Raw genomic sequence first — 22,124 nt, forward strand, 5'->3', positions numbered from 1 at the left:
TACTCTAAACAAGTTTACTCTAACCCCATAGGCATACTCACATATAACCATTATGCATAGTCTCGTTCTTTTTAACACTTTCCTTACCAGACTAAGGCAGAATTAACAAACTCTTAAACTCTCAATGAACTCATTGTTGAGGCATCCTATTTATGCCAAAGAATTAAAAGTCATCTTCACATCTAGTATATCATCAGGCTATACCCCCCCAGACACATTTTTTTCCTTTTTTTTCCCACCGAGTCAGGAATGAGCATTTTGAGTTCTCACAGGTTAAGTTGATTTGGTTTTGTGATAGCTCTGCCAGACCTGGTTCTGACTGCGGGAGTGTCCTGAGGCATCCCGGGAGACACAGTATAAGTGTCCCTGGAAGTGTCTGGCAAGTCCACCTCAGCAGAGCGTTCAGAGCACTTTCAGACCAGGGGAACTTTTTCATAGTTCTTAGAACTTTTGCCGGTAGTACCCCCTTTTTTCTGTGTCCTCACTGCAGGAACTGAGGACGATCATAGTTCTTAGAACACCGTTTTGAGGGACTTTTTTTAGGTCCTACTCCATGGTAAGTACTCTCCCAGCACAAGCAGAACCATGAGTGACATACAGTAATATGACAGGGCTTCCGCTAGGATTTTTTCTTGCAGGTCCAGTGTCCTGAAGAAAATTATTTTACCAGATTGGAAACTTACCGGTCACGTTTCAATAACAGTTTATGTTACAAATGCAAATATAATGTACTCCTAGGTTGACGAAAGAATGACAGCGACCTCAAATCAGTTTGACTATTTAATGAACAGTAACAGTAATGATTGAGCAAAACCTCAACATTAGAAAATGTAGGCTAATACGAAACATCTGTAACCTGTAACATCTGTATCCTGTTAAAAAAAAAAGGCTAGGCCTACATGGCATCAAATGTAGCCTATAGGCTACCAGGTAACAATTTATTTTCTCCATTTTTTCATTGCGGCAAAGTCCTCTGCTGCTGACTTGAAATTGAATGTGTCTAATGTGTCTTTGCAGCTTGCAGTTCATATAAGCCACATCACTCTCTCCTCCTCCACGCTGTTTCGATGTCAGAACACAAATCTCCTGTTTAAGCATAGCCTTCATTATAGCTATGTTTTGTTTGAGTGTTATTACCGGTCATTTTGACTGGCAAGTTTTTAATTTATTGTTTTTTTATACATTTTTACTAGGCAGAAACTGGTATGCTAATGCCATCTTTAAAAATCTGTGTAAAATGTCACTTCAGTGTTCTTGCTGGCGGTGCGAATGCAAACAGAAAAAAGCCCTTGAAGGTATGTAGTTCTTGGTGGAGCTCCCCAGTGGGTAGTTCCTCTCAATGAGTCCCAAGAACTGTTTGGTCCGAAAGCGCCTCATATAAGATCGTGTGCATATAAGAGCATGTGCAGGAGTCACAGTACCTGGAGTTTTAGTATCTGTGATCCACACTGGGTCTCCTGGTGACAGGTCAATCAGATTTCTCACTCTGTGTCTGTGGTCATAGCTGCTTGCGTCCATCCACCTCCTCTCCATCCACCTCCTCTCCTTGTAAGGGTGGTGTGCAGACGCTAGCAGCACGCAGTAGGGGTCGGTTGCTTTTTTTTTAGCAAGGTTCTGATGGGCTGGAAGGCTTGCTCAGCCTCGCCTTTGCTTTGAGGTTGTCTTGGGCTGCTTGTCACATGCTCAAATTCATACTCTGTGGCAAAGGCTGTCGTGGAAGCACTGAAAAACTGTGGCCCATTGTCAGTGACTAGTGTCCCTGGTATGCTGTGTCTTGCAAACATAGACTTATTAATAAATAAATGTGAATAAATAAACTTTAAGCTTCTGCCACGGTCTGTCGGGCAGCTTGGAGGGAATGGAAGGCTCTTTCACATGGGCACGCTACTTTAGCAATTTAGCGCTAATTTCCCAGTTAGGCTGCTTAGTCCCGGCCACCACACTGTTTGCTTGGCTCTTTCTCTGCACTTGACTACCCCCTGATGGCCCTCGTGGATTTTCTCCAACGCTCTATTACTCCTGACAGGAGAGTAACAAGCCTACTACCCCTGCACTCAGCTGTTGCCACGGCTCGGAAAGGTAAGCGTCACTAGCTGGTAGATTCGCTATCACTGAGTCCACATACATGTTTGCTTCCTCCATCAATCCATCACTTTCTGTGATGGATTCATGAGTCTTCATGAGTCTCAGTTCTTTCTATGGGTCGTACAGCTGCAGGACAGTCATCGAGGTCATCTCTCTCAGCCCGCAGTACCACTGGTTCTTCTTTAACAGTAGGTCTCTCAGAACTTTATCCTTTTCGGCTAGGTTGGGTAAGAACTTTCCTAGACCTCTCTCAAATTGGAGAAAGTGTTGTGACTGGTGAAAGCGTGCACCAGGACATCTTCCAGGTAGAAGATGCAGTGAATTTGGGGCACATACTCCATCAGTCTCTCAAAGGCAAATGCGACATTGCAGAGACCAAGGGGCATTACCCTGAACTGCCACAGACCCTAGCCAGGGCTGAACCCTGTCTTCTCTTTGTGGTTGGCAGCATGTGCCACCTACCAGTAGTCACTGCGCATGCCAGCTGCTAGTGACTCAAGCACATTGTTCATTATTGGGTGTATCATTAACAGTGTATTTCCTATACACAGCCATAGTAATAAAAAATGTAATGCAACAACTTACAGTGTAATTGTTTCTTACAGTTACCTGCCCCAAGATGAGGCAAGTCCATATCCTTTAAGGTTTAAACAATGTGAGGCTGCCCCCAGCAGGGCAAATTGAGCACATGCTTAGCAATTATTGACCTTACTAAGAGGAACTATAGAAGTCAGTCTATTTATAGTGTGCTTCCTCATACAGGCTCAGTGTGCAAAATTAATATACATGCCAAGTATAACAATAATTAAAGGCCTGACATAAATTTCTTTGCTCAAGTTTTACAGCATTTGTTACTATTTGATCAAAATGAAAAATGATATTAATAAATAAGAATAATAAGTCCTTCTTTACAAAGAGATTATAATTAAGAAAAACTTAACATATGTTTATAAGTGCACAAGAGCAAAGATTATCCTGTTATTTCTCCCTCGTATCTCCCTTTTTAGAAGAATAGTCAGTCAGTTGCTAAACTCCCAGGCTGTCTCCATTTAATAAGTAATTTACACAGGTTGGAAATCAAGGCTTTCCTGTCTGTTCTTTAGTCCTTTAATTTTGTTCGTGTTCTTTAAAAAGAATGTACATTTCTTATAATGCCTGATGACTAATCAACAATCACTTATGGCTCATGACTCAGATTAGGTTTCTCAGATTAGGTGTGTCAGTAATACACCGCCGCCTCCTGGGGAGAGGATAAACAAATGTTTCAGTAAGCAGAGAATGGATCAAAAAGGACCCCTTAGCAGGCTGATTTGGTTAGCTGGGCGTGTGCCTAGATCGTCAATGATCTGGACATTCGAGGGGACTTGAATCTGGCCTTTTTTTTTCTAAGAATCTCGTGTTAAATGTTTGGCAGTCTGAAGTGGCGAGTCGGGATCCCGAAGCACGGAGACACGGCTGTTTAAACCGACAAGGCTTTCATTTAACAGTTGCATTGTGATGGTGAATGTTTGCCAGTCATGCGTTAAAGAAAGCACGTAATAATATGAGACCATATCGGTTTATGAATAAAACATTCAAAAAACACTGCATATTCTTGGATCAACGTCCTCATTTCTCCTGAAACAGCGCGTTCACCTGCACCAAACTATAGTTACCTCTTATTTAACAACGTTCAAAAATAATTTGTTTTGTTCTTACACACGAGCCCATCGTGCAACTGTAAAGGCTCAAAACACAGAGAGATGACAAAAAATGACCAAATGACGCGTTTCGAGAAAACATCTAATCAATGTGGCTAAGTAATTGAGAGCGGGTAGTACGTCTCTCCATGACTACGCCCCTCCTTAGATACTGTTGCTAATATGGTCAATTTTCGACCGAAACATTTTGAGACTGAAGGGCAAAACGAGCTTATTCCACCGTTCAGTTTGAAACAACCTGTTATAAATTTATACTCATTCCAGTTGCAACATCCTCAGGTGGGCTCATCAAAGCCATTGCCAAATCAGGACATTTTTCCCGCTGCTCAACATAATATTACTATAACAACTGGACCGGGGGGTATTCCAGACAGTGAGTTTAGTGAATACTGTTAGTTAACTCAAAGCAAGTAGTAAACTCCTAACGGAAGAGCCCTATGGCTTTGTTTTGCTAAGAGAACGAAGCCACAGGGCTCTTCTATTAGGAGGTTTACTACTTACTGAAGACTCTTAGTTAACTCAAAGCAAGTAATAAACCTCATAACAGAAGAGCCCTATGGCTTTGTTTTGCTAGGAGAATTAACTAACTCTGAGTTTTCACTAAACCTGCTTTCTGGAACACCCCCCAGTAGTCAACTCTTTATAAGTTAACGCTAATACTGCTTTGTTGGGGGGCACCAGGTTACAGGTGGTGCTGTAATTTATGTGTACACCACCCATCCAGAGCCGAAATATAAGATTACACACATTTATCCGTTGTACCTCCACAGCACAGAGTAATTTAAGTCTCTTACATTAACATTTTCTTATGATCAACATCTAAAACAGCAGTTAATATTAAGAATATGCCCTCTTTGATAGTCTTACTGTATGGTCCCAATTTAGTACTATACTGTCGCCAGTGAGGGAATTTCCCACATGCGCAACATTTTCCATGAGCTGTACCTTTTTACTTCACGTGACGTAAAACGTCACGGGTCGACCTGCGCCTAACGCGGAAGTCGATGTAAAGTAATCATAGCTTGTTCGAAACTGGGCTAGACTGTGTATCAACTCTAAAGGCGAAACTGTCATGTGAGTCTATATTTTATGTAATTTCAGTCGGTTATTCACACATTATCGTCGAGTGGCTAAGTGGTTCTAACGATTTTCACAAAAGCAGCAGTTTTGTTAGTTCTTTGTTTACTTGTAGGAATTACTGACAAGTCGGGTGGCTATTTTGATCTCTTCCTGGTATGATGAAGCAAACGGTAAATGAGAGCAGCGATGTTTCTCTTGTCAAACATTGTTTATTCCAGAACATGGGCAGTTATAATAACTTCAGTTTTGATATTTGTCTTCTTATGTTGCAAGGTGTATGTCATAAGTTATTAGAACATATTAGCTCATGATGTTAGCTATGCTAGTTAGCACAGTGTGGTGTAACGCTAGCTGTTTTTGTGGTTAGATCTTTCTGCCACCACATAGCTCTGTGTGAGTTGATTATAATGTAGTGTGTTAACGCAAGCTTCAAAGACTGGACAATGTAGACCAAACAAACAGTTCTGAGTCAGGCTTCAGCACATGTTAGTAAAGTACGTCGTTTATCTCTTATGTTTTCAGGAGAGTGGCGAACGAGCTAGCTGGTTTGTGAGCGACCAAAGCATGAAGAATAATTTTGTTTTTTGTTTTTTTGTTTGCTTAAAGTCTGTTTGGAGAAGAAATTAAGGAAAGGAATATCCTTAATCTTTAATTTGAAAATACGTCTCTTAACAGAGTTTGTGTTGTAACACCGTGTAACGTCTGGAGATCATTTGTTTTGGTATCAGTTAGGTTGTGAACCGAGTAACCGAGGTTGGGTACTTCTCTTTGTTTCGCTTTTCTGAGAGCCAGTGACATCATGTTCTTGTCTATGACTTGGCAACAATTGAAAGGAGTAGATGGGTGTTGATTACAGCGGGTGTTTTTTTGACTCATTAATTTGTTGAAGCTCAGGTGAGATGGTAGTGCAGCAACAAATATGTTACGTATTTGAAACTAGGTATCTTTTGGTGAACGTGTCTATATATGGCCTCCCTCTGATCACTTTGACGTTTTTGTTCTTAAACACCCTAGAGGATGACAGATTCTGAACTTTATCAATATTTTTTAGCTAATTACTAGCTAAGACAGCAGGATTCTTAAATGTTTCTCAATGATTTTTTTGCAGCTCTCATACTTTCTATAGTTTTCACATGCCAAATGTCGCTTCTGATTGCTCTTATTCTTTGTTTACAGTGAGCTGTCCATCATGCTTGGTGGTGGATTTAAAGCAGAAAGACTCCGTGTCAATCTAAGACTAGTTATAAACCGCCTCAAACTCCTGGAGAAGAAGAAAAGTGAGTTTATTATTTAAGGATTTAAGTTATTTGTAAATTTGAAAACTTGTCAACAAGATTTCACGTATCGTTTTATTGTCAATGACATTTCTTGTTGCTGTTTCTCTTTTTCCTTGATCAACTGTAGCTGAATTAGCCCAGAAGGCACGAAAGGAGATTGCAGACTACCTCTCGGCTGGTAAAGATGAGCGTGCACGGATTCGAGTGGAGCACATCATCAGAGAAGACTACCTGGTGGAGGCCATGGAGATCCTGGAGTTGTACTGTGATCTGCTGCTGACTCGATTTGGTCTCATTCAGTCTATGAAGTGAGTCAGGCAGACAGTCTGGCTTCTTTCAAGAGCTGCATTCTGTTTTCACATAAGTTATTTGCTCATTTAAATCCTGCATTTATGCTCATACCTCACTCTCCCTCAGAGAGCTGGACCCAGGTCTTCAGGAAGCTGTATCCACTTTGATCTGGGCTGCCCCTCGACTGCAGTCAGAAGTTTCAGAGCTCAAGATTGTAAGTAGATTATTTTGTTTCTAACTCAAGATAGTGCCTTATCTCCAAATGTCTCTCTATTCTAACGTAAATTCTAAAACGATAGAGCTGTAGATAGTGAGGAGACCTCCACACATTTCTGTATCCTAATACAAATTCCTTTGGTCTGTTTTGACATTTGGGCCCTGCTCTTTATTTCATCCTTTTTTATAGGTGTCTGATCAGCTTTGTGCCAAATACAGCAAGGAGTATGGGAAGCTTTGTAGGACTAACCAGATTGGAACAGTCAATGACAGGGTAAGATTTTCTCTTTGTTCAGTGTAGCTGTTTGTGCACATGTGTCAACCGTTGTGTCTTTGTGCATAACATGTGTTTCCCTTTTGCTCCATAGCTCATGCACAAACTGAGTGTGGAGGCCCCGCCAAAGATCTTGGTGGAGCGCTACCTCATTGAGATAGCCAAGAACTACAATGTTCCGTATGAGCCTGATGCCATGGTTCGGGTAAGGTGATGGTTTTGCCAACCCTCTGTGAGATTTCCTGTGTGGGGTCTGCCTTTGCCCTCCTGTCTTCTCACATGACATTTTGAACCTCCTACAGCCAGAAGTGTGTCCCGGCGAAGAGGCTGACCTCATAGACGTGGACAGTGACTTTAAGAAGCCAGGTGGTGGTGGTGGAGGAGGAGGTGGAGGCTTCACTGCTCCCCCTGCTGCCATGCCAATGCCTATGCCAATGCCCATGCCTACTGCCTTTAACTACCCACCTCCCAAAGGAGCTGTAAGATATCACACCTCTTTTACTTCTTTGGTTTTATATGACACCTCCATTGTCAGAGTCCCCTTTGCCCTCTGACATTAAGTATTTGTTGTGTTTATGTGATTTTAACCTGTGATATAACTGGTTGATTGATCTCTTTTTTTTTCTTTTAATCTCAACAAGGAACCGTTCAATGGTCCGGTTGGTACTTATGATGGCTTTAGCAACTTCCAGCCTCCAATGAGGGGAGGGCAGCCACCCCAGCTTCCCAGCTGCCCCCCAACATACGAGTCTGTAAGTGCAAGTACACTTTGCCCCACCCCATTCGTCCAGACAGAAGGGGGCAACCTGCTCACCGTTCAGGGAAGACCAGTTTACTATAGTATACCTGTGCTTTTGCTTGGCTCTTTGGCACTAAAACTGAGGGAGACCTTTGTCCCGACAGAGGGAATAGGCATGGGCCAAAGACTTTTAAAGCCTGAATTTTAGACCTACTACAACAGGCTTGGGTCAAATACAAATAGTATTTGAATGTTTGAGGAAAATACATTTAAACATTTATAGGTCTAATAAGCCGAATGTAGACAGTAAGTGACTCTGTGATCCTGTGCTCCTCAAACACATCAAATGCATATTTGATCTGAACCATTCATCACAATCTTCCTCATCCTAAAGAGGATGCTTTTCAGCCATTCTCAGGGCCTAACCAATGCACCAGTTGTGGGCTTCATTCTTTCTTCAGGCAATGTATCTTTGTTCAAATGAAGATAACCGCATGAGTTCACAACAGTTTTTTTTTTTGTCTAGTCAAGCACGCACCTATCCAGCCTAACAGGTCCTCTCTGGAATGTCATTTCCATTTTTACTCTTTCTCGCTATACACTAACACCTGCACTGCCTAGAAATGTCAAATTCATTTCTTTTTTGATGTGTGCATGAGCTGTGTTAGTTCATTGACAATAGCATGTTTAGCTAGGTAAAGACAGGCTAACATGTTCTTCTCATGTCCTTCCCAAAGATTGATGAGTTGTCTGTCAAACCTTCTGACCCGCCACAGGTTATTCCTGGACCAAACCCAGGTGAGCTATTGTGTTATAAAAATAGAGTGTTAGACCTCATATTTTCTTCCTTCCCTTTTGGCTGCGCCACTATGTGAATCATTCCTCAGAGATCTCTTTAAAATCCTGTCCTCACAGGCCCTGGTCCCTCCTCTCAGATCTATGATAATTCAGCTCTTCCAGAGCTCCCCTCTGTTCCCGACACACTCCCTGCTTCATCATTTGGAGGGAACACCAACGCCTCAGACGACATTGACTTTGATGACCTATCACGGCGCTTTGAAGAGCTGAAGAAGAAGACCTAATCTCCCAGTTTCTCAATTTACACATGCCACCACCCTGACAGAGAATGAAAAGAAAACCCTGGTCAAGTTTTGATACAAACCTTCTTCTGCAGCTCAGAATACTTTACCATATTCTCATTACTCTTATATAATCTAATTTTACCTCGTTCAGACACAGACTGGTGTCTTTCTTGCATCTTTCTGGTGGAGGTTGATTGACTGTTTTATTTCTAAGATGCAGAATGAAGGACCAGACTGAAAGCGATCAGTTGTGGAGTACAATTAATGAAGTTTATATACAGTTATAGACTTTACACAAAAAAATATTGATCATTGAAATGTAAGCATATGGGAGACTTTTTTCAATGAGCACTTTGCATACAAGGCCTTTTGGATCTAAACAAACTTTGTCATGTGTAATATAGTTTAGCCAATGCAGCACACTTAACCACCCTTTGATTTTATGGATGAGATGTTGGGTTTAAAAATAGAGTGAATTTTCACAGTAGGTGTACACAGAGCTGAAGTGGAAAAAAATAGTCACCAAAAATGTTAGCTGAAGATAACAACATGTTGAGTGAGGTGGCAGTCTCTCTCTCTCTTTTTTCCTCAATACAGAAGACCGGTAAAACCTGTTGTGTGTCAGCCTTTGAGCACAGTATAGTGATGAGAACTTGTCCAACCTCTTTTGTGGCCCGTACACCATGATAAACACTGTGGTTTTCAGTGTGTGTTGTCTCCAGGGTTAGGTCAATCCTTGATTATATGATTGTCTTAAGATGTGGTGATGGCTGATGGATATGGTAACATGACTGGTTAAAAAAGGTAGAATATGTATTTGACATCAGCAGGGGATTTATCATTATTTTCTTTTTCCTTTGACAAACTGACTGCTTTGGAAGTTAATTTGTACACCCCATTTGTAGTAGCCAGTGCACTGTATTATATGATGCTTCCTGAGCTTGGGAAGCGTGATCTAATAGGTCGTGAGACTTGGTTGCACAAAGCCTACCAAGTTACAAACATTCTGCTTTCTTAATTCAGCTCTATAGCAGAATTCTAATTTGAGCAGAAAAGATGGCTTGGTTGTCTTTTTCTGTGTAATTCACACTCCTTTGATATGTGTTGTGTGTGTGCACACGCGCATCTGCGTATGCCACGTGGGGTTTGCCTTAGCCGTTATTTCTCTTAAGTCATTGGCCTTCCTATTTTACTGCTCTGTCAGATTACCCTATCAGGTGGTGTGGGAAATGTGGCAAACTTAAAAATATTTAGACAAAAAATCTGTTGAAGCTTTCAAACAATTTTTATTTGTGTATTTATTTTTCTTCCAGTAGAGTTAAACAGTTGTTTTGGTGCATAAGTTGATGTAAACTGGATCTCCACCACTGTTCTGTATTTGTTATTTGTGACTGGTAAATAGTTGCCTCACTGTCTCTTTTTCAATCCATCTGTCCAAATGTCCCTCTAAAAACAAGAACACTATTGTACAGCAGACCTGCTTCACTGCTTCTGAAATTAGCTTATGGAACTCTAAATGCCATTTAGGAATGTTTGATACTGATTTTAATCTGCATAGGAAGCATATCTAATACATAAAATATGGTATATTTACTCAATACTTCTGTCCTCTATTGCTAAATAATGATTTAATAAAGGACTGATTTCTAGCAATGTGTTGGGACCATTCTTGGATTGTTGAAATTAGACATCACTTAAATAGATGTTTCACTTAAATAATTACATTTAATTTTAGAAGACTGCTCGGTAGTTCAATAATTAATATTATTGAGAAATTTATATTAAATCTGTATACGTAGAGGGTTTGTTTTCTATATGTTTTGGCTAATTACTAAGAAGAACCACTAGAGGGCTGTGTAACACAAAACAGTTGAGAAGTTGACATAGCCAACCATAACTGCAAACTGAGATAAGTTCTATTTTTTATGTTCCCTCCAGATTATGTATTTGTAGCAAATTACAACAGTATTTCAGGAAGCAACACAAACATGACAGGCAAACTATAAACACACGAAACAAACAGAGCCAGGAGTACAGTTACTCTAAAAGACCTTTACCAAATGTTCTGGAGAGCTGGAGAGCTTTTCTGTTGATAGCACAAATAGTAGTCTCAACACAGAATAAAGGCTCAGCATCGCTTTATGACATTTTATGAATATCAAATTTCGCACAAATTGTAATTAATAATACTACTTTACTTGAACCATGCCAATATTATTGAGCCCAACGAGAAGTCCATCCAAGTCACCATGAACAAAACGGACTGCCCAGACTCAGGTGCTTACTAATATACCCACGGTTTCACAGCATTTCTGTGCACATGCTGTGATCCCTGTAGCTCTGCTCCATGGATTTCACAGAACACAGCTAATGACCTTCCTGTTCTCTCAAAGAGGGACATGTGTGTGGTAGGAACTGCCCAAACCACACCTGTTATTTCAAAGAATCTGAAACTTGCCTTCCAATGAAAGCTAATCCTAAAACAAGCTCACCTGGTAAACAGGTTCAGAATATAGAAAACAGAGCAGAGTTTGCAAGGTCCTGAATGCTCCCAAACCTACAAATGTGTTTGCACCCCAAAGAACCATGTTATTATCCCCAGTGACCTTTGTTGGAATAGTGAAACATTGGATAGGTGTTCCAGACATACCTTATACAGAGTTGCTTTTCCATTATTTGTCTATCCCGACAGCAATTCTCAGGGACTGAAACAACACCTCTAGTGCATTTTTCCTCTGTCTCATGATAGTTTAATGACGGTTCAGGCTACATCAAAATCAATGAAAGCACCTCAAAAATATCTTCTCATCTCTGCTATCCAGCAGACCTTATGTGACAGGTACTCATAAGGGACTATTGATGCTGAGCATAAAAGACTGAGAAAGTCAAATGACTAAACCCTGTGTCTCCCATTCAAACCAGCTAAAACAACACACTAAGCCACTGCGACTACAGGGAAGGTTATGTTAGTGATGCCCATCTCTCAGGCAGGGTTTTCTGAGAAATCATTGCAGTTAAGTGCTCAGAAGTGATCTGACTGATGAAACTCTTACTTGTTGATGCTCTGAGCCCATCAGGTTTTTTAATATGACTGGGTTAAATAGTATGTATGCTGGTCAGTCTCACCTGACCAACTCATTTCTAATCTAATCTACACAACCCCCACCTCCTGGGGCAGGACCCACTTTGTCTCAAAGTAAGAGTTTATAGAGGAGTGATAGAAGCAGACAGAGCAGAAAGCTATGACTGCCTGGTGATACATCCAGTGCAAAGTAGTTCCCAGTAGGAGAGTTAGGGGTGGGGGTGGAGGTGGGGGTTGGGGGGTGGAAGTGAGAGCATGGGAGGCAGTGACACAGAAATCCAGTCTTTGTGCAGGAAGGTGGGGTCTGTACCCCCCGCTGTCAGGTTTTATTCTTTGAGTCTTCTTGAAAAGGTCCTCTACTGTCTCGCACGCTTAAATACGCTTTCACTGATGTGTAATTTACTGTTTTAAACTATTTCACGTCTCATTAGCTTTGAGTGATAAAAGACCTGAAGCTACAATGGGGGAGCACAAGAGTGGATCGATTTAAAGTTTTTTGATAAGGTTTTTTCCCTCCCAAGCGCCATACTCTCTTCTGCCATCTGTCTCTGTGTCATTAACCATGTGTCCTGGGCGCAGCTACATCAGTAGAGAAGGTGAAAATACACATATTTAAATCCTAGGTATTAGGATAGAAGGCCCAGAGTGTTACATAAATCACTTTGACTCATGTCTTGTGGAGTATTACATAATGTTTTAAACTTCACAACCAAATGCTAATATGAAGTAAAGCTAATATCAAAGTAAAAATGACTGATGTCTGCCTGTAAAATATACACCATATGTTGACATCCTGAGGGATTACTCCATATGCCTTTTGACTGAACTCTGCTAATAATCAGCTGGCAGGTCTTTTGCATACAGTCAAATCAAGTCTTTGTTGAGAGCTGTAGACTCCTTCACATCAGTACCAATTTTATAAAACCACACTTTTGAGTTAAAAAAAAGGTCCTGAACTGTAACTGTTCATATGAATCTGCACCAAGACTTCATACAATAAAAAAAGAATCATAACTAAAATCACCATAGTTCAAGCACATGGATACCAGTTGGATGCCAGTTCAATCTTCTTAGCTGTCTCTAAAGTCCTCAACAATTCATATTTTCCCGACAAATAAGGTTTGTCTCTATCACGCTGGTTGCTGGTTTTGTTAGATGTACCAAATGTGTTTGTTCTTGGCTGTTATGTTAAAAGTTTAAAAGTAAAAATATTGGGATAGTCAGAAACTCCTGTTCTCATGAGACTACCATTAAAATTAAACCCTGTATAGCTCTTAATCACAGAACATTTGACAATTACCTTTTAATAATACACCAGGCAAGGCATAACAGAAAAACTGCTAGTTATAACAGGGTTCAGAAATTTATATCTCACAGACTTCTAGCTTGTATTGTGCCCTGGGCAACCCCCCCACTTCAGCGCCCCTAGCCAACAACAACAAAAAAAGCACCACTCTGCACTAACTGTAATCTTTATTCAGACTTTTGGAACAACACAAATAAATAATCATAACATTTATATTTGTATAAATATGAATATATATTTATACAAAATTTTCTTAATTCTGGCAGCTAAATGCACCATTTCCCGCAGTTTGAGACAGAAACGGGAAGGCAGTGGTGTTACCAGGAGATCATAGCAGATGTTACATTACAACTTTGCAACTTCTAAGTTGACGCAATCAAAACTGTCAAAACACAGAGGCCACAGCTGGAAAGCTGGAGCCTTCAGCTGGACAGCACCATGGAGACAGGAACGTATTTTCAGTGTCTAGGGTAGCCTACTTCAGATGGAATTACAAAGAAATTGTGCTTTACAATCAAGTAATCTCAGCTGGTCATTCCGATTTCCCAAATCTACAAAATACTTTGCACAGCCAGTGTACATTTTGCCCTTCCTCTTAAAAATAATCACGTTACGTACCTTGCGATCGAGACATAAAATTGGCTGGCGGTACGGAATGACATCATAACCGGGAGTCAAACATTAATCCTAAAATAATATGGATTGGGCTGGCTATGGGCTGCCTTGCTTATGAGCAAGAACGTGTTTCTGCTCATTCTAGTCCAGAGTTTACATGGATCAGCTAAAGAAAGACAAGTGACCCCCCCCTCTTACCTTATACACCACATCTGAGATTTTCCTCAATACTTGGCATGGCTCCTCCTAGGCACTATCAAGCTTGGGACAGCGTCCTTTTTTGCAACTAGGGTTGAAGACCCACACCCTTTCACCCTCTTGGAACTCTCACCCCTTACCATATGCGTCGTATGCTTTCTTCTGATGAAATCCAGCACAGGCTTAGGCTGTCTCAGGCCACTACATGCACAGCGTCCACGCGATCCTGCAACCGATGGACGTAGTCCAGTCCTGGGGCTCCTAATGTTGTGGTCTCTGGTGGTCATCCAAAAACAAGATCTACAGGCATCCATAACTCCCTCCCCAATGTAAGCTCTGCTGGGGTGCACGCAGTGGACTCCTGCACTGCAGACCGATAGGCAAAGAGAACGAGAGGCAGGTGTTGGTCCCAGTCCTGCTGGTCATCAGAGGTTAAGATCGCCAGTTGGGTGGCTAGGGTCCAATTAAACCTCTCGACCAACCCATCACTTTGAGGTTGGAGAGGTGTGGTTCTGGTCTTCCTGATGCCCAGCTACTCACAGAGCTCAGTGAAGACGTAATGATTTCCCCCCTCTGACAGTGGACAGGGCCCCAGCACATCCACTCCAACTCTCTCCATAGGGGCACCAACCTGGTACCTCTGCAGAGGCACATGCAATTGTCCAGCTGATCCCTTCTTGGCCACACATTCGTCACATTGGCGGCAAAAGGTTTCTACATCTCTGTGGTGTCGCCCCTGATAGAACTTACCCTGTAGCCTCCGTAAGGTCTTCTAGACGCCAAAGTGGCCTGGTCCAGGGGCCCCATGCACTGACCTCATCACCCTCTCTTGCAGGGACTTAGGCACCACCAACTGCCAGATAACCCGCTCGCCGGGCGCATGCCAGGCCCGGTACAGCACTCCTTCATGGAGGTTAGGGAATCCCACTGCCCTAGCAGTGCTGTAGTGGCTGGGGACACTGGTGCACTCTCCTCCTATCCGGGCCTCACCCCTCCCCGTTTCCACCTCATCACTGGCCCCAGGTCTGGGTCTGTCTCCTGGAGCTCTCGCAGTTCATCCATTGACATTTCATCCAGTGGCCTTGGTGTGTGCTGGGCTTTCACCCAAGCCACCAGCCCTCTGTGTTCTTCCCTCTCCTCCAGCCTCGAGCACTGTCGGCAGGCCCCTTCTGCACAGGGTCAGTGTGAGAGCACATCTGCATTGCTATGTAGCAGTCCTGCTCTATGTTCAACATGGAAGTCATACCCCTGCAGAATCTCGATCCACCAGACTACTTGCCCCTCTGGTTCCTTGAAACTGAGTAGCCAGCGGAGGGCAGCATGGTCAGTCCTCAGTAGGAAGCGGCAGACATTCAGCTAAGGATGGAAATGTCAGACAGCCAGCACCACAGCCAGCAGCTCACGTCTGGGTACACAGTAGTTTCGTTCTGCTGAGCTCAGAGACTTACTGTAGGAAGCAATCCCATGTTCCCCATCCGTCTGCTGCAACAGGACTGCACCAACTCTGTTTTCACTGGCAGCTGTGTCCAAAATGAAAGGCCGGCTGGGCTTAGGTAGGGACAGAATGGGCACATTTATCAAGGCTTGTCGGAATGCGAAGAATGCCTGCTCACAGTCTGTGTCCGACTGAAACTCTTGCCCTCTCTCCATCAGACTATGGCCTGGCCACATCAGCAAAGGAACAGATGAATCAGCGGTAGTAGCAAGGCCAAGAAACCCCTGAACCTCCTTTTTGCGACTGGGAATGGGCCGCTCTTGCACTGCTCTGACTTTGTCAGGATCTGTCGAGACTCCTTGGGGCCCCACTACGTGTCCCAGGAAGCATATCTCTTTTCGCAGCAGAGGGCATTTCCTGGGATTAAGGCGGAGATTTGCCATCTTGAGGCACTCAAACACTCTACGGAGGTTGTCCAGTGCAGAAGTGAAGTCAGCAGCATGAACCAAAACATCATCCAGATAGATCACGCAGGCAGAGCGTGGTAGGGGGGCTCAAGACTTTCTCCATGAGGCGTTCAAATGGCATGACGGAATTGCCACAAGCCCAAGCCAATGGAAAATGCTGTTTTGGATAACACTCTAGGCCTCACCAAACTGATATCTGATCCAGTGTCCACTAGAGCCCTGCAGTGCACCCCTGGAAGACAGCACATCACTCGTAGGGTGCCTCCATGGCTCAGTCTTACTGGTTCTTCCAGGGACCCGTTGTCGTTTCCTGGTACTGACCCTGGAAGAGGGCGGTTGCCTATGCACTGTCATCACAGCTGTCCAAGCTCCCCACAGGCCCAGCACCGCTTTGGATCCCTTGTGTGTGCTGCACTCACTACAGGGTTGCCCTCTGGTATCTTGGCTGCTGCTCTCACCACAGGATGACACATGGTTGGCTCAGCCCCATCCATCAAGATGGCCTCTATCTCGGCTGCTTGGTGCAATGCTTCTTCTAGTGTTGCCAGATGGGTTAGGCGCACCTGCTGCCACGGTTGACCTGGCCTTAGACCTCTCATGAAGGCATCCAAGGCTAGGCTCTGGACCAATGCAGGAAATAACTCAGGGTAGGCCCGGCTGGCTAGGCACAAGACATCCAGCACACCTAATTTTTCTTTATCCTGTCAGCTGCGTCAGTGAAACTGGCCCCTAAAGCCAAGAACAGATACAGGTTTGCCAAACCGCCGTTATAGCACTGCCACCATCTCAGCATAAGAGACTTCTCCTGGGTGGCTAATGTCCAGCAAGGCTTGGTGAGCCAGCCCCTCCAGTGCTGTTGCTAAGCTAGCTGCTCTCTGAGAATCAGTCCATTTTGCAGCAGCTGCAAGATTAAACTGAAAAAGGTATGCCTCCCAGCTACTAGTACCATAATACCGCCCCAGTTTTGGAACTGTTGTTGTTGGCTGTTCAGGATACCTCTGGCTGGGCTTCACTGTGTGGTCTGGTGGCCGCATCAGGCATGAGTGAACGTGCTTCATGTTGTTAATCTGCTGCTGTAGGCGCTAAACATCTCCACTTGGTGCTAGAGTGCCGAGTCCCCCTGGCCACTAGCACGCGCTGCCTTCCTCCATCCCTCACTGCTTCCAGCGCCTCTGTCACCTCCACTTTCCTTGCCAGCTCCCTGCAGTGGCATAGTTTCAGCTTCTGGTGCTTTTTCAGCTTCTCGTACTTCTGAGTGGGAGACTTTCCCAGGCAGTGGGCTACCTATCTTACAAACTAGAATCAGGGCGCCCACTCTGACTAGGTTAACTGACCGACACAGTGACATGATATCATTGATGTGACATGCAAATGAGCGATAGAAAGCAGATCGCGCAAATGTCACCATTCCGAATTTTTTTGTGCGAGCACTCCGTGTCACCCCCGGCAAGATGCCACCCTTGTCGCCCATGCCTAAATCCACCTCTGCACAGACTGCAAATATTTCTCTGGAATAACTCATTTTAGACAGTATTCACTCTACTCATAATATTGCTATTTCATTCTCTCTCCCATGTACATATGCTGTAGTACCATTTGTGTTGTCTATGATTGGGCTGAAGTGCTGATAGGAACTTCAGCCCATTTTAAGGTGTTTTACTTAGTTTTGATTCTTGACATTATCCTTGACCTCTGCAGACTGAACAATTCATAACCATCTAAATGGTTCATAATCATCTGAATACCATTAATATTTAAAAGGGGTTTAAAAAGAACAAGTGACAAGTGAAATGTTATACAGATTCCTCTAGAAACATTAAAACCATTCAGATTACACAGCTAATTAGTTAAGACATGAAATACTCAAATATGACAGTCATGAATAAATCTATTCAAAGCAGGGTTCTAAAAAGTGATTGGGATGAAGATTTCCTGCAATAAAAATATGGTTAAAAATTGAAAAAAAATTGATTAAACTAACTGTTTTTTTAATGAGGAGGCCAGTAGCTTTTGCTGGATAAAAAAAGCAAAAGACAATAGAAAGAATGAGTAAACATGAAGATTTCCAATGCTGGCTATGCAGCAAACCTCCATGGCCCAGAAAACAATCTCCCTTGCCAGCTAACCCTGAAACACTTTTTGTACAAACAGCTAAAAAATTCATACACTACAGTGCTCAACCCAACCTGTAACACAATAAAGATAGAGAACTAAGCAATCCTCTTAGTTCTGCAATAAAGTTTTAAATAGAACTAAATAGGGCATTAAGTAATCCAAGTCAACATCATGCTTTTCTGTATTTCTGTGGAGTATCTTTTTCATTATTCCATGATTATTCCATTATTCCTGTTAGTCCATGGTAAATGTAATACTTCAAGCTGACTGAATTGAACTAACTCTCAGAGCAACAAACATCAAAGGAAAGTAACGTTTGCAGGAGAGCAGCTGACACATCTGTGAACAGTCTAACTCTGGCCAAACTCCCATTACAAGGTATTAAAAGATCATATTCCTCCAGCATCAAAAAGATTAAAATTCATGGATAATCAACATGATTAGCTATGAATGGTGTGTGGGGAACAGCTTTGCTTGTTAGAGCACTACAACACATATATGGTACCCTTTGTTGAAGATTTACCACCATTCTGTCAAAAGAAACTATTTAACCAGGTTTACCTCCTTAGCACACTACTCCAAACCATGGTGTTATTAAAATTGTTGGCCTGGGCAACCAACAACTGTACTGAGATTTCAGGGAGTGAGATCATAGCTTTAGTTAACACAGTCACATGACCAAAATTGACTTTCAGTACTCAAAGAATTTATTACTGTCATAAACAATGACACCTGTGATGTTTTATTAAAAGCATAAATAAGGCAAAAGCTCACACGTCTTAGCAAACTGAAAAACTATAATGTATTTACTCAGCAGAGGACATAAGCACATGTACAACCTTTATGAATTTTGCACAAAGGCTGAAATAGCAAGCATATTATTTCCTACATTATGAGTTTGTAAATTCATGAGACAGTTAGGAATGGAAATGAAGGTTAAGTAGACAGCATATCACAACGTAAAGCTATACACCACAGCCAGCATGTCTGTCTTGACTGCAGTCAGTATATGTCTTTCCCAGAGTACAGTTTACATTTCTCCCGTTGTCCTGCAAAACAATAAGAACAAAATGCTTTTAGCACTCTTACTCATGTGTTGGGGCAGTGTCCTCAGTAAAAGTATCTGAGAAAGTATCTGTTAATCATATTAGAATGTGAGTGGAAAAAAAGTGTTTGTAGAAGCTATGACAAAGTTTCTTACTAAGATGGCCCTGACCCTGAAATGCGGTATATCACAGATAGGACCCTTATGCCCCACAAAATATGCTAAACCAGTTTGTGGTTTTGTGGGGGCTGCTCAGCATACAATGGTTAGAACAGCTGGTCCTATATCCGTGAACCAGTGAACAGTGATTATAAAAATAATTTCAATCTGTAGCACATAGAGACTTTCTCATAGACAGTGTTGCTGGCTCAGAGTAAAAAAAAGTGATGAAAGGAAAAAATACAAAATTAGCCATGCTATTACCTGCCAGCAGTAGCTCCACCTCCTCACTCTCCTCGACTGCCACTGGTCTCAGGATGAGAGCAAAGAAGATGGCCACACCGATCACCTGTCAATCAAGCAAATGCCAACAGTTAAACTATGTCATATAACAATACAGTCCATAAGCTGTCATGATTGTATGTTATCATTCAGAGGACCACAGAGCCAGAACACAAAAAGGTGACCTCTGATTAAATTTTACAAGGACATGGCCAAGCACTGTACATAAAATATATTGCATGATGTTAAATTCAGGGTATGGAAGACTTTTACATAATTAACAACTGCATGATCTCACACCATTTTGCCACGCACCTTAAGGGGCTGAAGGACAAAGATACTCTGGAAGAGTGAGAGGATGAGGGATATCACCCACTGAGTAGAGGACTCTTTCCCATAGTAAAAGCCATAGAGCAGTGTGAAGAAGGTGGAGATTGCACTGATGGAGAGAAGTAGGAACCAGCCCACAAAAACAAACCACCAAGGTAACCAAAAGCGTGACTTCTTCTTCTTCTTCTCAGAAACGGGAGTGTAACTATGGCAACAAAACAGAGAGTAGGTTAATCAAATTTTTGCTGCCAGGAAGGCATTTATGAGAATGCGACATTACAATCATTTGTTTGTCTCAGTCTAATTCTATGCAAAAATATGTACTTGCAAATTGCCTGTCTGCTAATGTCAAGAATGCTAATGATGTGTACCAAATCCCACTGATTGTAAACTGGGAAAGAGAGTGAGGGATAGATCAAACAGCTCGAATAATAAACTGAAAAGAAAGATAAGAGGAAAGTGGAGATGACAGAGGGACAGAGCAGAAGTGTGATCAAATGAATACCTAATTTGAGAGACAGGCACAAAAGGTAAGAGGGGAGAAATACACACACACAAATCCAGACTTGTCATGATGAGACAGGAGAGGGGGGGGGGGGGGGGGGGGGGGGTCAGTTGTGTGAGGGCACGTGAGTGCCTTTAACATGCTTTAGATGAGAGACTATGGTTTAAAGCTTTAAACAATCTGCTTTTAAAGAACTGTCATTCGCAGAAGACCAGAGTGGATTGGCCTGACCTCTGAATGACGTGACTGGCGGACACCATCTCTGCTTGCTTCAGCAACAGAGCCACAGTGTTCTTGACATGGCAGAACTCCTCAAAACTGGGAAAATCCTTCTGCCCCACCTGCTCCAGTTGCAGAGACAGATGGCCGAGGCAGTAGAACACAAACCGGCTGCAGTAAACCCAGTGAGGGTCAATATCACTTTCCCCTGATGAATCAACAAAAACAGTAGGCTTGGACCGCATTCTTATAGCCAAGAAACAAAATTAATTTACACCCTTATTCCCACTGACACTGTACTGTCACAACTGTACCTCAATATTGTTAACAGATTCAGAAGAAGCATTAAATGCTCTTTTGTAATTTTCCATACTGACTTTAAAATGTCAAATTTTTACACTGACAACAAAGTGCAGAGGACTAATGCACTGATGGCTGATGAATATCAATAATTTATGCAAAATATCTTATTGAAACATCATCTGAAACACATTGCTTCTGTTGGTGACTGGGCTGCAGAACCTTGCATAAGATGAAGGAGTCCATGCACTCGTTCTAGAGCATAAGGCAGACCATAAATATCCAGATTATTCTCCAAAGGTATGACCTGGTTCTTTGGGTTTCTGGTTAGAAGGTTCACCATCTCTTGTGTGTCCTACGGGCAAAATACATCATTTTATTGCACGTCCTTAATAGAGTAATGGTTAGAAAAACAGGAATTAATAGCCACTTGTAGTGTTTCAGAAATATGCCAATTGTTTTCTTCAGGTCCAATCTACACCACATAGTTAAAGTTTGATCTTTTTTTGGAACAGCGTTACCTTAATAATTTTCTTCAAAATCGCTAAAACATTTTGTAGATGTTGCCACCCAGTCAAACTGCAGCAGCTGTTAAATATAGAGGAGAACCTGGAGTATTGTTTTCATGTTAGCAGCTGGAGGCTTGTAGTCTGAGATTTCATGTTGCTCTTTGAGTGGAGGGAGTTTGGGTTTGATGCTTCGGAATATTGTGATGATAAGGATGTTTATGGGGAACATGAGCAAACCACTCTCCACCCCAACCATGATCTCCTGCCAAGTCAGCTGGAAAGAACCTGTGGCACCATCAAGATCTGCATCACTACACATGCAACTTCCTGTGGCAGAACTGAAAACATGCATGATACTTTCTAAAACACTGACAGGGTTCACTTTGCATTTCCCACTGTGGATTCAAACCGCATAGAGGTATTCTGTGAAAGTGGTGATAAACAGATGCCTTACTCATTAAAGGCATTGGTAATGACTGCAGCTGAACCCTCTTACCTATCTTAAGGATGACAGGGGAGCTCTGATCAATTGGAAGATTCCAGAACATGATGTTTATGGCCATAGTGCACAGCAGAAGACACATGCAGCATGACACTCTCTGAACACGGGTGAAGGGGCTGCGGCGTGGCGGGTCAAACACAGAAACCCAAATATGTTCATCCCTGAACCCAGTAAATGTCCGAGTCTGAAAAATATCACTGTGGGAAAAGAGTGTGTAGATCAGGTCGAAACTCTTTACTGACAGAAACAACAAATGCTGCTGAGCAGTGGTGATCATAGAGTGATTAAAAATAGAGTGATTAAAAATAAAT

At 42.4% G+C, this 22,124-nt stretch overlaps 1 protein-coding gene across 2 annotated transcripts; it reads left to right on the forward strand.

Annotated features, from left to right (window-relative positions):
• The first annotated feature begins 4,794 nt into the window (after positions 1-4,794).
• ist1 (IST1 factor associated with ESCRT-III) lies at positions 4,795-10,323 on the forward strand. 2 transcript variants are annotated; one of them, XM_030766342.1, is made up of 10 exons: positions 4,795-4,859; positions 6,042-6,142; positions 6,270-6,450; positions 6,560-6,647; positions 6,840-6,923; positions 7,018-7,128; positions 7,226-7,402; positions 7,565-7,675; positions 8,400-8,460; positions 8,578-10,323. In XM_030766342.1, the coding sequence occupies exons 2-10, from the start codon at positions 6,055-6,057 to the stop codon at positions 8,742-8,744; spliced, it is 1,068 nt and encodes a 355-aa protein (XP_030622202.1). In that variant the 5' UTR covers positions 4,795-4,859; positions 6,042-6,054; the 3' UTR covers positions 8,745-10,323. The 2 variants fall into 2 exon arrangements, with proteins under 2 accessions (XP_030622202.1, XP_030622203.1); XM_030766343.1 differs by having other exon boundaries at positions 8,439-8,460.
• The last annotated feature ends 11,801 nt before the right edge of the window (positions 10,324-22,124 follow it).

Source organism: Chanos chanos, chromosome 2 (genome assembly GCF_902362185.1).
Source record: "Chanos chanos chromosome 2, fChaCha1.1, whole genome shotgun sequence".
Lineage (NCBI taxonomy): Eukaryota > Metazoa > Chordata > Actinopteri > Gonorynchiformes > Chanidae > Chanos > Chanos chanos.